The sequence below is a fragment of the Pelophylax lessonae genome (genome assembly GCF_965119305.1).
Source record: "Pelophylax lessonae genome assembly, chromosome: 3".
NCBI classification, from domain to species: domain Eukaryota; kingdom Metazoa; phylum Chordata; class Amphibia; order Anura; family Ranidae; genus Pelophylax; species Pelophylax lessonae.
Genome location: NC_138770.1, coordinates 241166892 through 241183079, shown reverse-complemented (window position 1 = coordinate 241183079; position 16188 = coordinate 241166892). Strand labels below are relative to the sequence as shown.

The window sequence follows — 16188 nt, the reverse complement described above, 5'->3', positions numbered from 1 at the left end:
TTTTATAAATATTTTATTTTATCTTTTTATGTGACAACACTGAAGAAATTACACTTTGCTACAATGTAAAGTAGTGAGTGCACAGCTTGTATAACAGTGTAAATTTGCTGTCCCCTCAAAATAACTCAACATACAGCCATTAATGTCTAAACTGCTGGCAACAAAAGTGAATACACCCCTAAGTGAACATCTCCAAATTGGGCCCAAAGTGTCAATATTTTGTGTGGACACTATTATTTTCCAGCACTGCCTTAACCCTCTTGGGCATGGAGTTCCCCAAAGCTTCACAGCGTTCCACTGTAGTCCTTCTTCACTTCTTCATGACGACATCACAAAGCTGGTGGATGTTGGAGACGTTGCGCTCCACCACCTTCTGTTTGAGGATGCCCTACAGATGGTCAATAGGGTTTAGGTCTGGAAACATGCTTGGCCAGTCCATCACCTTTACACTTAGCTTCTTTAGCCATTCAGTGGTTGTCTTGGAGGTATGTTTGGGGTTCTTATCATGTTGCAATACTGCCCTGCGGCCCAGTCTCCAAAAGGAGGGGATCAGTAAGTCACAGTATATGTTGGCACTCATGATTCCCTCAATGAACTGTAGCTCCCCAGTGTCGGCAGCACAAATGCAGCCAGAGACCATGACCCTCCCACCATCATGCTTGAGTGTAGGCAAGACACACTTGTCTTTGTTCTCCTCACCTGGTTGTTGCCACACACGCTTGACACCACCTGAACCAAATAAGTTTATCTTGACCTCTACAGACCACAGGACATGGTTCCAGTAATCCATGTCCTTAGACTGTCTTCAGCAAACTGTTTGCTGGCTTTCTTGTGCATCTTCTTTAGAAGAGGCTTCCTCCTGGGATGACAGACATGTAGACCAATTTGATGCAGATTGGTCTAAGCACTGACAGGCTCATCCCCACCCCTTAAACCTCTGCAGCAATGCTGGCAGCATTCAATAGTCTATTTTCCAAAGACAACCTCTGGATATGAGGCTGAGCACGTGCACTCAACTTCCTTGGTCGACCATGGCGAGGCCTGTTCTGAGTGGAACTTGTCCTGTTAAACTGCTGTATGTTCTTGGACAACATGCTGTAGCTCAGTTTCAAGGTCTTGGCAATTTTCTTATAGCCTTGGCTATCTTTATGTACAGCAAAAATAATTTTTTTCAGATCATCAGAAAGTTCTTTGCCATGAGGTTCCATGTTGGACTTCCAGTGACCAGTATGAGAGAGTGAGAGCGATAACCAGAGGCGTAACTAGAACCTTCAGGGCCCCGATGCAAGAAACCATGAAGGGCCCCCCAGACCCCTGGCCGGGGCCCTTCCCTTCAAGCCCGGGGCTCTTCCCACTAATCCTGGGGCTCTTTACACTCATTGCATGGCCTTTTATTATGGTCCCGCAGCAGGATCCTTTCACAAGTTCTGCAGTGGGCCCCCTTCCTGCAATCTTGGGGCCTCCCCACAGTGGTGCAATGCCAGGGCCCGGTCGCAAGTGTGACCTTTGAGATCCTGGAAGTTCACCCACTGGTTTGCTAATGGGCCCCCTGGAGCATGGGGCCCGGTAGCAATTGCAACCCCTGCAACCCCTGTAGTTACGCCCCTGGCGATAACACCAAATTTACCACACCTGCTCCCCATTCACACCTGAGACCTTGTAACACTAACGAGTCACATGACACCACGGAGGGAAAATGGCTAATTGGGCCCAATTTGCCCATTTTTACTTAGGGGTGTACTCACTTTTGTTGCCAGCGGTTTAGACATTAATGGCTGTGTGTTGAGTTATTTTGAGGGGATGAGAAATTTACACTGTTATAAAAGCTGTACACTCACTACTTTACATTGTTGCAAAGTGTAATTTCTTCAGTGTTGTCACAGGAAAAAGATAGAATAAAATATTTACAAAAATGTGAGGGGTGTACTCACTTTTGTGAGATACTGCATGTACCAAAGTTGGCTTATTTATTTAGCTGTCTGCTTAAAGGTCCACTCTAAAAGATTACTTAAATAATAATAACGACTAAAAAAATAAATAAAATACAAATAGAAATGATTATACCAGTCTTAATCCCCATATTCCCCATAATACTATTCATTCATTTTTAATACCTATTTGAATTTTGCACCTACTTTCTCAGTGTATTTTTGTGCCACACATTGACCAGTTATTAGTCAAATATAGAAAACTGAATCCCCTTCCTGAGCAACATTCTCTAAGCTAACTCCCAGTACATGTAGTTACCAGAATAACATTTTATTAATTGTATAACTGTAATTTACTTTTAGAATCCTAACTGTTCATCGGTGGACTGTTTCCTTGAGAAATACTACTTATCAACTGTGTACTCACTGGAGTTCATATTTGGCATTCTTGGGAATGGCATTGTAATGTTTGGCTATATCTTTTGTATGAAGAAATGGAGCAGCGGAAGCATCTACCTCTTTAATCTGTGTTTATCAGACTTCGCCTTCCTCTGCACTCTCCCTCTACTGATTGAAAGTTATTCCAATGGACGCTGGGCCTTTAATAAGTTATTTTGCTACAGCAACCGATACCTACTTCATGCCAACCTTTATACCAGCATCCTCTTTCTCACCTTCATCAGTATTGATCGGTACCTTCTTATCAAGTTCCCTTTTAAAGACCACATAATGCAGAAGAAAACTATGGCAGTCACCATATCTGTTGGGATTTGGATTGTGGTTATGTTAGAGATATCCCCAATTTTTTTTTTCATAGAACTGTATGAAAAAAGCCAGTGTCTCAGCTATGGGAGTTCTGGGAAGGCCTCATCCAGTTTAGTCTACAGTGTTTGCCTTAGTGTCACTGGCTTCCTCATCCCTCTCTGTACCATGTGTTTGTTCTACAGGAAAATGGTTTCTTTTCTCAGGAACAGGAATCAGCAACTTACAACATCCTTCTCTCTTGAGAAACCTCTTACTTTAGTATATGTGGCTGTGATTGTGTTTTTTATTCTTTTCACCCCATATCACATCATGAGAAATGTAAGGATCGCCTCACGTATGGAAGAATGGAAGCTAAGTAATGAGACAATGATCACCATCAATTCCATTTATATCATCACACGACCTATTGCATTTCTAAATAGTGTAATAAACCCTGTGTTCTACTTTCTCATGGGGGACAATTTTAGGGAAATGTTATTGTCACGGGTTCGGAACATGTTTCAGGTAATACATTGTCAATGTGCCTATAAATTTAGCTCTAGTCATCAGGAAGCTAGAGACTATAGCACAGAATCATAGCAATATATTTGATATATAGTGTATATACAATAGTATTATAAGTAATTTTCAGTATTTTTCGTAACACAGAACTCCTGTGTGCTAAATGTTATAAGCTGTTTTCTTATTCCTATTATAGGAAATAATGTCTAAACATATTTAATATATGATTGGTGTAGTATCTATTAAAGACTTGTAGTCCTCATTTTTAACAAGACGTTTCCTAAACAGCAGGTGTAATGGCATAGAACTACGTTGCATTCTAAAATAGATAACAAACTTCAGGAGTTTTGGTGAGGAGCAGGTCCGATATATGGTCAAGCCAAAGGGCTGGAGGGATAACCAGGCCGCACCTCACCAGAAGCATGGGACTTTAGAGGCATAGATTAAATGGTGGCAAAAGATTCCTAAACAAAGGACAACAATATATAAAAAGGTTGATTTTATTCCAAATACAAATACGATTTGCTTAAAAACATAGAAAAACAGTCATATACATTTCCAAATAGAATAAATGAATCATAAGTAACAATGTGGATCACATAGGTTATCCCTCCAGCCCTTTGGCTTGACCATATATCGGACCTGCTCCTCACCAATACTCCTACTTTCTACTTACGTCTTAGGGATGTGGCAATGACTGGTGGATTAATGTGAACCAGTACTCCTTCATTCTTTTATTAGATAACAAACTTCAGTTATGGCTATTAGGCTGACATTTGAATTTTTTTCCTATGAGAAATGAAGCGTGTATTAGGATTTCCTACTATTCTATACCAAAGGACCAACTCTATTAATTGGAAGGTATTATCTATGCTGATTGATGGCACTGGTTCAATGAAACATTGCTTATAATTCTACTTTGCGTAAAATTATTATTATTATGCAACTATATGTACTTATAAAAGTTGATTGAGCCTAAAAAATATATGAAACGTTTTGTGTCTTGGCTTTCATGCACGTTTTTATAAAGAGGACAAAAGACCATCAGTTTTGTATGGAAGCAGAAAGATTTAGGCCCCTTCACACAGTCCTTCAGGCAGACTCCGTTTTTCTCAGCAGGGGATCGATCCGCCGATCCCCCGCTGAGCAGGCGGATCAGAGCTGTGTCTCCACACTGTGTGCAGAGACACAGCTGTCAGGTCCCTCTGTTCTCTATGGGGGAATCATATCAGAACAGACCGATTCCATCCGTTCAGATTTGACGGATCGGATGTCAGCGGACATGTCTCCGTTGACATTCGATGCCCCATAGAGATGCATGAGGCATCCGTTCAGATCCGCCAAAAAAAATGGACAGGCGGATCTGAACGTTCCGCCTGTGTGAAAGGGGCCTATAGCAGTAGTTTAGAAAGACTGTTTTCATAGTAGGAGTGTTAACCTATAAAATACTTTAGTTCAGAAGGTAATAATGGTCAAATCATTAATAGAGTTTAAAAATGGCTAGACAGTTTTCCTATGACTAAAAATATTGACCATTATAATTATGTAAGTATGATGTGAAATATTTTTATTGAAGATAAATGATTTGTCTGCCCTTGGGGGTCAGGGAGGATTTTTTTCCTACTGCGTGGCAAAATTGGCAACAGTTGCCTAGAGCAGGGATCTCCAAACTACAGCCCTTCAGCTGTTGCAGAACTACACGTCACATGAGGCATTGTAAAATTCTGACATTCACAGACATGACTAGGCATGATGGAAATTGTAGTTCCTGAACAACTGGAGGGCCATAGTTTGGAGACCCCTGGTCTAGAGGATTTTATTCTGCTTCCCTGTAGACCATAATGTCAAACTGGTGGCCCTTCAGCTGTTGCACAACTACAAGTCTCATGATGCATTACAAGGCATGCTGGGACTTTTAGTTCCACAACAGATGGAGGACCACCGAAAGGCATGACCTAAAAAAAGCCCCACCTTCCTAGACACATTTTTTCTCACTTAACATGATTGTAAACCCATATTTTTTAAAATAAAAAAACAACCATACTTACCTGCTCTATGCAATGGTGGCACTCAGAATGTTTTTTTTTTTTTTACCTAATGCAGAGAATACATTAAGGCAAAAAAAAAAAAAACTTCAGACTTTAAAATGAACCACCTTAACAAAGTAACTGTTTTTATCTTCAGCCTGTCCTTGTATTTGACATTGCTATGGAATATATAACATATGTTATGGATCGGGAACTGTATTCTCATTTTTTGCAAAACTTTTTAGTTCGTTAAATATAACCAATCTATTAAATGAATAGCATTTATAGTGCTCATTTTAGGATTCCTACGTATACAAGGAAAATTATAGAAGTTTGGCAGTCTTTTTTTATATATATATATATATATATATATATATATATATATATATATATATATATTTAAAAATCATAATTTTGTAAGATCAAATCATTAACACTGCCTATCATAAGCTGGTGGGTATGAACAGCTTTATATTACAATCAAGTTGCCACCTGCCTAGTTGGAATGGGAAAATACTATTAGAAGTAACAGCTAGTGTGTTAAATTAAAGCACAACTGAATATGAAGATTTTAAAAGCAGGTAACTAGTATGCTGGACCAATTTACTGAGAAATGGTAGGATCCTAAATAATAAACCATTTATTATGACAAGTGGAGAGAAAAGATAGGGCATCTTTTTCAGAATAGGATGGATCCAGAATAGAAAACAAAGGTAGGAAGGATGAGTTAAGAAATCCTCAGTACTACTTTTTTTTGCATAAGATTTACATTATGCCAAAAGTAATATGCATATCATCTATTTAGTTTTTATTATTATTAGTATGAATAACAACCCATATGCTGTATTTTTTATATTTTGTTTTTCATTTTAATATTGTCTTTTTCCTTCAGATTATTTGTGATATTTTTTTATGGCAGATGTGTGTATATATATATATATAGTAATGTAGGGGAACACCCTTACTTTTTTTTAAAATAATTATGTTAATAAAATAAATATTATACAGTACTTTAAAATTTCCTTGACTTTATTGTTGTTTTTGTTTTGTTATCTGTTTTTACATTTTGAGCACAATCAACACCCGAAAACCTATCTTATGGTGATTTCCTACCCCCTATCCCTAACCCCCCCTCTTGTGTGATGGAGAAGTGGAATCTCAATTATTTATTTGCTGAGCTGATAGAATATTATTGCAGGGGCATGCAGTACTTTCCAGTGCTACTCGGATCAGTACCTGTGGAGGATTCCACATCCAAAAACCAAGCTCTACACTTCAGTAAAAAACCAAATTGAAAACTCAACCTGAAAAGTGGGAACACTTTGTAAGGGGAACTATAAATGTGCAAAGCAAATCTGAGAAATAAAGTGCAGAGATCTCAGAATTTATAAGAAACAAAAATGTAAAATAACAACATCAGCATTGTGTAGCAAATCTTCTCTTCTGTTTTAAATTTTTTTTTAGAGATGAACAACATACTATATGTACATTGTGACAATTTTTTTCTCACAACAATTATTATGGCTTGAAGGTCTTTCAGAAAACACAGTTCCCTCCTTTCATTTCTAGGGTATGATCAGACAATATTTATAGATCTGTTGGGGGAAGATGGGGAGTTTTCATTGAAATCCCTTAGGGAAGATTCCATAAACAAGATATATCAATGCATTGTACAACCATAGACATAGGATTCAGAATATCAAACAATGAGTGTTTTACATTTTTGCTATCCTCCACATATCGTCCTACACACCCGAGGAGGAATATCACACATGGAGAGTTACATCATTAACCTTTACAATCAGATCATAGTAGAAAGGGTCTAAACTGCTAAAAACAAAAGATTTCAAGCTCAAGCAAAGACCTAGAGTAAGGGTAAATAAAGAGAGAAGTAAAAGAAAAGAGGGAGAAGTTAGGGTAGGGAAAAGAGGGGTATGCCAGGAGATGAGCTCCAGTCAGTAGTCTTTTAGTACAGTATCAAGTCATTGCCATAAGACAAGTTACAAGAGTAACAAGGATCTATCGAAATCTTTAGAGCGATAGTATTCTATCCATGGCGACCATATCTGCTCCTGTCATTGAGTATGGCTGCCATTTTTTAATGTGTTAGGTAACACAACATTTTTTCCTAAACTTGTGCTATTGTCAAGATAGAGGACCCACATACTTTTGCAAATGTCTGATTCACTGTAGTAGAGAAACATCAAAAGGCGAATTGATTTTTGGTGGAGTTAGGTGATTTCAGGTTTAAAGCGCTTGTTTTGGTGACTTTTGGATGCCCTTCCCAAATGAAGTATACATTAATTGATAAATGTTTGTCCAGAAGCTTTTACCTTGGGAATACTCCCACCAAATGTGCATAGGGGTGTCTGATATTTGGCATCCCCTAAAGCAATGGTCTAATGCAGACCTTTATTTTGTCAAACACTGGGGGGGGGTATATATCAACTCATAAGCAATTTGTAGTTACACTCAATTGCATCTGCATTCATGGAACAGTCTCTAAAAGATAAGGAGCAGAGGGTGCATCAGCCTAGCTCATTACCTTTGCAACAATGTATTATTAAAAGGAGTATGGGCATATACTCAGGAACAATGACATTAATCAAGCATAATACAGTCCAAGAGGTGCTCTGCCCAGCCTGGTCTGCTACACAAGTCCCAAATGTGAAATTAAAGTCCAAAAGAGCTTATGCGTTTCGAGGGGAAGCCCCTCTTCCTCAGAGCTGAATTTGAAATGCATACAACTGGTCTGTCAGAGTCCCATGTGACGCCAGACCCAGGCTCCTCCCATCCTTGGGCAGGCATACAGCTTAAATACATTTAAAGGTTTAATATGAGGTGCAATGAATTCTATTGATGTAAGACCCTGTTCACACCTGTGTGTTTTAAGTGAAGTTTAGATGCAGTGCATTAAAGTTTGATTCTCCAGCTTTTATTTAGTAAAAAAGAAAGGGAAGATTGCTGTGAGATAATGACCAGCCTGGAATAAAAATGCAAAGCAAGTTGGAACTCTTTATCTACATGCTTTGTCTAAATCAGTGGATCAACATGACAGCGAGTGAATTAGAATTTTCAGAAAAAGAGATAGTTAATGCCAGTCTTTATTTGTCCTCACTAAAATACTGCTTTAATTGGTTAACTATAATGGTGTTTAATTTTGTCAGAATGTTTATACTGCTCTGAATATAACAGTGTCTATTTATGTCAATAAGCAAAGATCTGTGCGGAAGGAGAATCTCAACTTATTTCCACAAATCAATATGTTGCGAATTCTTTGTATTGATTAATTTCTTTTTAAAAGCATATACCAATCTTAGTGAAAACAGTCTACAGTATGGAATATATAAAATATTTATTCACGAGACATGTAATCACGATAAATGATCAAACTTGAGATGACACAAAAAGAGAACTTTACATAAAATATGAACTTCAAACAATAAATGCAATGTAATTTGTAGCTCAATAATGAAAGTGAAAATAAAGCAAGATTACATTTTCTCCAGGTATAGTATAAACCATAAATGAATTTTCTATATAATCAGACCACAATTGTCTGCGCAATGCGCAGTCTGATAGTCACTCCACTGCAGATGAAGCGAGAATAGGCTATGCAAAACGTGAGACTAATACGCCAATATGCGCTAAATCTGATATTAATAAAAATGTTATAAAGCAAAAATCAGCTTTTTAGAGAAAAATCTACATATGGTTTATACGGCTGGGATTGTACTCTTGTTACCCTTGAATATGAAATGTAAAACATTTAAGGAAGTACATAAACAATATTGAATAATAATCAAATAATTAGCAAGGAATATTTACCATATTTAAAATGGCTGCTAGCTTAGAATGGTCGTTACCAGAGTCCTTAAGATGGCTGCCTTTCCAAGATGGTGGCTAGGTAGGGAGGAGTTTGGCGTCCTTCCAAGTTTCAGATACATGATGGAGCAAAATGGAGTCTGTATAGATGAGTCTATGCATAGCTGTAGTAGCGTGTGTATTGTATGTGTGATGTATGTTGGGCAAATGTCATGTGTGATGTGTCCCCCTCTCATCTGGGTTTGCCTTTTTATATGGTATAGAACAAAGGACTATTAAAATTACCATAAATTAAACCCAGAAGGAGTTAAATTATCCCCATTGGCTGGGACATCTTATTCATTAACTGGCAATGTCATTGGGTGACACCTCTTGGTTGACCAGAATATTGAATATTAAAACTAAATGATGATATCTCCATATTTAAGAGTATCATAAAATAACATAAAAAGTATCCATGCTCTCATCTATTACATGTCCATTTAATATCTATTATGTATCTAAATGAGGAATGAATCTTGGTAACACCATAATATATTATTAATATAATATATATATATCTATATATATTGGAAATGACTTTTTAAACCTAAGACTAGTAGCAATCAGTCACCAGAGATGGCAGTATTGTGTTGCTCTTAGGTTCAGTATGACAGCATTATTTATCCTCAAATAAACTTTGCACCTTATATTGACAAAGAGCTTACCATCTCAGACTTTCTAGAGTCTAGCAAGGTTAAACAAAATTTTATGATGCTTTCTACAACTTACAATTTACAAATGTTTACTGAAGCCTCTCTTGACATACAGAGATGAGTCATCAATATCAGTTATCAAGAATGAAACAATTATAATATATAACGGTTTTCTACATATATATGTATGTTAGATATATATATATCTATATATATATATATATATATATATATATATATATATATCTATATATATATATGTATATATATCATTGTTAATATTCTATTACATATAAGATTATAACTAGAGTTGAGCGGACACCTGGATGTCTGTTTTCGGTGGGTTCGGCCGAACTTGAAAAAAAAGTCCGGGTCCGTGTCCTGGACTTTTTCCGAACTTTACCCGGACACCGAACCCCATTGAAGTCAATGGGGACCCAAACTTTCAGGCACTAAAATGACTCTAAAACACCAATGGAAAGGGCTAGAGTGCTGCAAATGGCAGCAAAACGTAGTTAAGAGCATGGCAAGTGCACTGCAAACAAATGTGGGTAGGGAAATAACTTAAAAAACAACAAAAAAAACCCAGAAAAATAAAAAAATGTTCTTCATCTGTGAAGGACGAGGCCCATATGGAGTAGGAGGGAGGTTGAGGTGGTGGTGGATGTGGCGGTGTCATAGGCGTGCGCACAGGGTGTGCCGGGTGTGCCTGGGCACACGCTAATCACCTAGGGCACATTAGCATTATCGCTCTGTTTGCCAGTGAGGAGATGGGAAAGATCTCCCTCGGACCTGCTCTGCCATAAGAGAAGTGCCACACACTTCTATTTCACTTTTCCAGCAGGGAGAGTAATGTACCAGGGCCATATACATGTAGGCAAACACATGCATGTGTATTTAAACTTTGGGGTGCACACCCTAATGCAATAGGCTGCGCACACCTATGGGCGGTGTAGGTGGAAGTGGCGGTGGAGGAGGACGAGGTAGCCAACACTGCTTTTTTTCAGTCATTTTAAATGAGGGTACACCCCAAAAGAGTGAGAAAGAGCAAAAATAGAACAATGGCTGGGTAAGGTCGGTATCCATCTCTATTCTGCACAAGGTACGGAAAAGTCCTGTGGGATCCATGCCTGGTTCATTTTATTGAACGTGAGCTTGTCCACATTGTCTCTGGACAGGCGGCTGCGCTTGTCTGTGATAACGCCCCCAGCCGTGCTAAATACACGTTCAGATAATACACTGGCTGCAGGGCATGCCAGCACCTCCAAGGCGTAAAGGGCAAGCTCAGGCCATGTGCCCAATTTGGAGACCCAGAAGTTGAAGGGGGCAGACCCGTCATTCACTACATGTAGGCGTGTGCACACATACTGCTCCACCATGTTGGTGAAATGCTGCCTCCTGCTAAGACGTTCCATATGAGCTGCTGGTGCTGCTGTTTGTTGTGGCGTGCTGACAAAGCTTTTCCACATTTCGGCCATGCTAACCCTCCTGCCTTCTGAGGTGCTGGCGGTGCCCTGGGTGCATTGGCGACCTCTTCCTCCTCCTCCTCTGCCTTGACCTTGTGCTTCCACTGTGGCCCCGCTGTCAGGTGGGAATGCCAGCAGCATCGCGTCTACCAGCGTGCGCTTGTACTCGCGCATCTTGCGATCGCGCTCCAGTGAGTGAATTAAGGACGGTACATTGTCCATGTAACGGGGATCCAGCAGCGTGGCCACCCAGTAATCAGCACAAGTTAGAATGTGGGCAACTCGGCGGTCGTTGTGGAGACACTGCAGCATGTAATCGCTCATGTGTGCCAGGCTGCCCAGAGGCAACAAAAGGCTGTCCTCTGTGGGAGGTGTATCGTTTGTGTCCTCTGTATCCCCCCAGCCACTCACCAGTGATGGCCATGAGCTGGCCTGGGTGCCACCCTGCTGTGAACATGGTTCCATCTCCTCTTCCATCTCCTCCTCCTGATCCTCCTCATCCTCCAGAACTGTGCCCCTGCTGGACAATTGTGTCCCTGGCGTTTGTGGGTGCAGGAACCCACCCTCGGAGCCACTTGTGAATGACTGCCCTGAAAGCCTTGGAAATGTTACCTCTTCATCCTCCTCCTCCTCCTCCTCCTCATCCTGTGCCACATCCTCTTTCATCATCGCCCGAATCGTTTTTTGAAGGAGGCATAGAAGTGGGATAGTTAAGCTGACAATGGCATCATCGGCACTGGCCATGTTGGTGGAGTACTCAAAACAGCGCAACAAGGCACACAGGTCTCGCATGGAGGCCCAGTTATTGGTGGTGAAGTGGTGCTGTTCCGCAGAGCGACTCACGCGTGCGTGCTGCAGCTGAAACTCCACTATGGCCTGCTGCTGCTCGCACAGTCTTTCCAGCATGTGCAAGGTGGAGTTCCACCTTGTGGGCACGTCACATATGAGGCGGTGAGCGGGAAGGCCGAAGTTACGCTGCAGCGCTGACAGGCGAGCAGCAGCAGGGTGAGAATGCCGAAAGTGCGCACAGACGGCCCACACTTTCTGCAGCAGCTCTGACATATCGGGGTAATTTTTAAGGAACCTCTGCACCACCAAATTCAGCACATGCGCCAGGCAAGGGATGTGCGTCAAACCGGCTAGGCCCAGAGCTGCTATGAGATTTCGCCCGTTATCGCACACCACCAGGCCGGGCTTGAGGCTCGCTGGCAGCAACCATTCATTTGTCTGCTGTTCCATGCTCCTCCACAACTCCTGCGCGGTGTGTGGTTTTTCCCCCAAACAGGCAAGTTTTAAAACTGCCTGCTGTCGTTTACCCCTGGCTGTGCTGAAGTTGGTGGTGAAGGTGTTACGCTGACCGGATGAGGAGGCGGTAGAGAATGAGGAAGCGGAGTAGGAGGAGTTAGGAACAGGAGGCAAACTGAAGCGCCCTGCAATCCTCGGTGGTGGAAGGACGTGCGCCAAATTGCTATCCGCCTCAGGCCCATCCGCCACTGCATTTACCCAGTGTGCCGTTAGGGAGATATAACGCCCCTGACCGTGCTTACTGGTCCACGTATCGGTAGTTAGGTGGACCTTGGCACAGATGGCGTTGCGCAGTGCACACCTGATTTTTTCCCCCACTTGGTTGTGCAGGGAAAGGATGGCTTGCCTGGAAAAGTAGTGGCGGCTGGGCACGACGTACTGTGGGACAGCCACCGACATAAGGCTTTTAAAACTGTGCGTCTCCACCAGACGGAATAAAAGCATTTCAAAGGCCAAGAATTTTGAAATGCTGGCATTCAGGGCCAGGGATCGCGGGTGGGTAGGGGGGTACTTCCTCTTCCTCTGAAGTGTTTGGGAGATGGAAAGCTGAACGCTTCCACGTGACATTGTGGAGATGGTTGGTGACCCAGGTGGTGGTTTTGCTGACAGATCGTCTGTTTGCGGGGTGGCAGGTGCCGGTATCACTACAGAGGTGGATGGAGAGGCCGAGATTGCAGCAGAAGAGGAAGCAGGAGGAGCCAGAGACCTTTCTTGGTTTTGAAGGTGTCTACTCCACTGCAGCTCATGCTTTGCACTTAGATGCCTGATCATGCAAGTTGTGCTCAGGTTGAGAAGGTTATGCCTCGCTTCAGGCTCTGATTGCACAGGGTGCAAACCACTCGTGTCCTGTCATCAGCAAATTTTCTGAAGAACTTCCACGCTAGAGAACTCCTTTGAGCTGGCTTTGGTGCGCTCGTTCCCTTGCTGCGTTGGGCAGTAGCAGGCGTAGTGTCTAGGGCACGACCGCTCCGCTTCTGCACCCTGCTCCCTCTTCTGCTGTGCTGGTGGCTCTGTGCGACCACCGCCTCTTCCTCCAAACTACTCAGGTCACCTGCATGACCTTCATTCCATGTGGGGTCGAGGACCTCATCGTCCTCCACATCATCTTCCACCCAGTCTTCACCCCTGCCCTCCTTGTCGGTCTCCACAATTCTGAGTGCCGCAGCAGTTGGCACCTGCGTTTCGTCATCATCGGAGACTGGCTGCGATGGTCCTTCCATGTACTCATCTTAAGGAATAAGTGGTTGGGCATCGCTGCACTCAATCTCATCCACTTATGGGGCAGGGCTAGGTGGATAGCCCTGGGAAACCCTGCTGACAGAGTCATCAAAAAGAAGAAGAGACTGCTGCATGACTTGGGGCTCAGACTGCTTGCCTGATTTGCAAGGGGGTGAGGTGAAAGACGGTTGGACATTGGCTGCAGGTGCCAACTCTGACCTTTCTGCAGTAGACTGGGTGGGAGACAATGTGAAGGAACTGGAGGCACTGTCAGCAACCCAATCTACTATCGCCTGTACTTCTTCTGGCCTCATCACTTCTAGAGGCGCATGATGCCCTACCAAATACAGCTGCAGGTTCTGTCGCCTACTCACACTTGAGGAAGGTGTTTCACTTGTGCGTGTAGCTGGCACAGATCGACCACGTCCTCTCCTTGCAACAGGAGCTCTATCAGCAGCACCACGACCCAGGCCACGGCCCCTATTTGACGGTCTCCTCATATTTCTGTAATTTATGATCTTGCCCTAGAAAGGTGTTTATTGAATGGCGGAACAAAACAAAACAGTATCACACGGGTGTATCTCACTGTCAAATATGCAAACTATGCCGCAATTTAATTTTTTTTACCCCAAAAGGGTGTATATTGAATAGCGGAATAGAAAAAAGGATAGAAAACTGTGTATCTCACACGTACAAACACAGACTAGGCCCCGATTGCAATTTTTTGTACCCTAAAGGGAGGATGAGGAAGAGGAGTAGGAGGAGTTCGGAACAGGAGGCAAACTGAAGCGCCCTGCAATCCTTGGCGGTGGAAGGAGATGCGCCAAACAAATTTAGAAGGTGTATCTCACACGTACCGATACAGACTATGCCATAATTACATTTTTTACACTCCAAAAGGTTGTATATTTTAAATTTTTACACTCAAACAGGGTGTATATTTAATAGCGGAATAGAAAAAAATTTACAAAACGGTGTATCTCACACGTACAAACACACTAGGCCCCGATTACAATTTTTTGTACCCTAAAGGCAGGATGAGGATGAGGAGTAGGAGGAGGTCCGAACAGGAGGCAAACTAAAGCACCCTGCAATCCTCGGTGGTATGAGATGCGCCCCAAAAATTGGAAAGGTGTATCTCACACGTACCGATACAGACTATCCCGCAATTTAATTGTTTTTACCCCAAAGGTGTAGATTGAATAGCGGAATAGAAAATATGATATCAAAAGGTGTATGTATCTCACACGTACAGAACCAGACTAGGCCCCGATTACTATTTTTTGTACCCCCAAAGGCAGGATGAGGAGTAGGAGGAGTTCGGAACAGGCAGGAGGCACACTGAAGCACCCTGCAATCCTCGGCGGTATGAGATGCGCCCCTAAAATTGGAAAGGTGTATCTCACACGTACCGATACAGACTATCCCGCAATTTAATTGTTTTTACCCCAAAGGTGTAGATTGAATAGCGGAATAGAAAATATGATATCAAAAGGTGTATGTATCTCACACGTACAGAACCAGACTAGGCCCCGATTACAATTTTTTGTACCCCCAAAGGCAGGATGAGGAGTAGGAGGAGTTCGGAACAGGCAGGAGGCACACTGAAGCACCCTGCAATCCTCGGAGGTATGAGATGCGCCCCAAAAATTGGAAAGGTGTATCTCACACGTACCGATACAGACTATCCCGCAATTTAATTGTTTTTACCCCAAGGGTGTAGATTGAATAGCGGAATAGAAAATATGATATAAAATTGGTGATTTTTCAATAGCACATGTGAACACAGCAGTGTCTTATATCAGTCAGCTCTGCTGCAGGCTATGAAGGGAAAAAAAAAAGAAAATTCCCCTTTTAAGTTTGTAATTTTTAAATAGATTAGTACAGACTATGCCACAATTTAATTTCTTTAACCCAAAAGGGTGTATATTGAATAGTGGAATAGCAAAAAGTGTATAAATTTTAAAATCACTCAATAATAGCACATGTGAACACAGCAGTGTATTATCACAGTCAGCAGCACTGAGGGAAAAACGCTGCACACAACTGACTGATAAAAAATATTTTTTTCTCCCTCCTCCTCAGCGGGCAAAAAGATTGTGTTCACACCACCCCACACACAGCAAAATCGATGCAGAACACTGACCCTGCCTATTCTCCAGCCTCGCCCTAAAATGATCGATAAAATCGGTCACTGCCGGCACTGCAAACCCCCCACACAGCAAAATTGATGTAGAACACTGACCCTGCCTATCTCCAGCCTCGCCCTAAAATGATCGATAAGATCGGTCACTGCCGGCACTGCAAACCCCCCACACAGCAAAATTGATGTAGAACACTGACCCTGCCTATCTCCAGCCTCTCCCTAAAATGCCCTAACAACTCGCCCTGCCTGCAGCACTCCGACCTGTCCCTGAATTCTTTTCGGACACAATATAATTTTTGACTGTCTGTCCCT

At 42.1% G+C, this 16188-nt stretch overlaps 1 protein-coding gene across 1 annotated transcript in view; it reads left to right on the top strand.

Moving 5' to 3' along the window:
• LOC309551403 (succinate receptor 1-like) overlaps positions 1 to 3433 on the top strand; it is a 57675-nt gene extending 54242 nt beyond the window's left edge. The window contains exon 2 of the mRNA XM_082251976.1: positions 2292 to 3433. Within this exon, the coding sequence (XP_082108102.1) occupies positions 2292 to 3272 (981 nt within the window). The 3' untranslated portion in view covers positions 3273 to 3433. The remainder of the gene's footprint in view (positions 1 to 2291) is intronic.
• The last annotated feature ends 12755 nt before the right edge of the window (positions 3434 to 16188 follow it).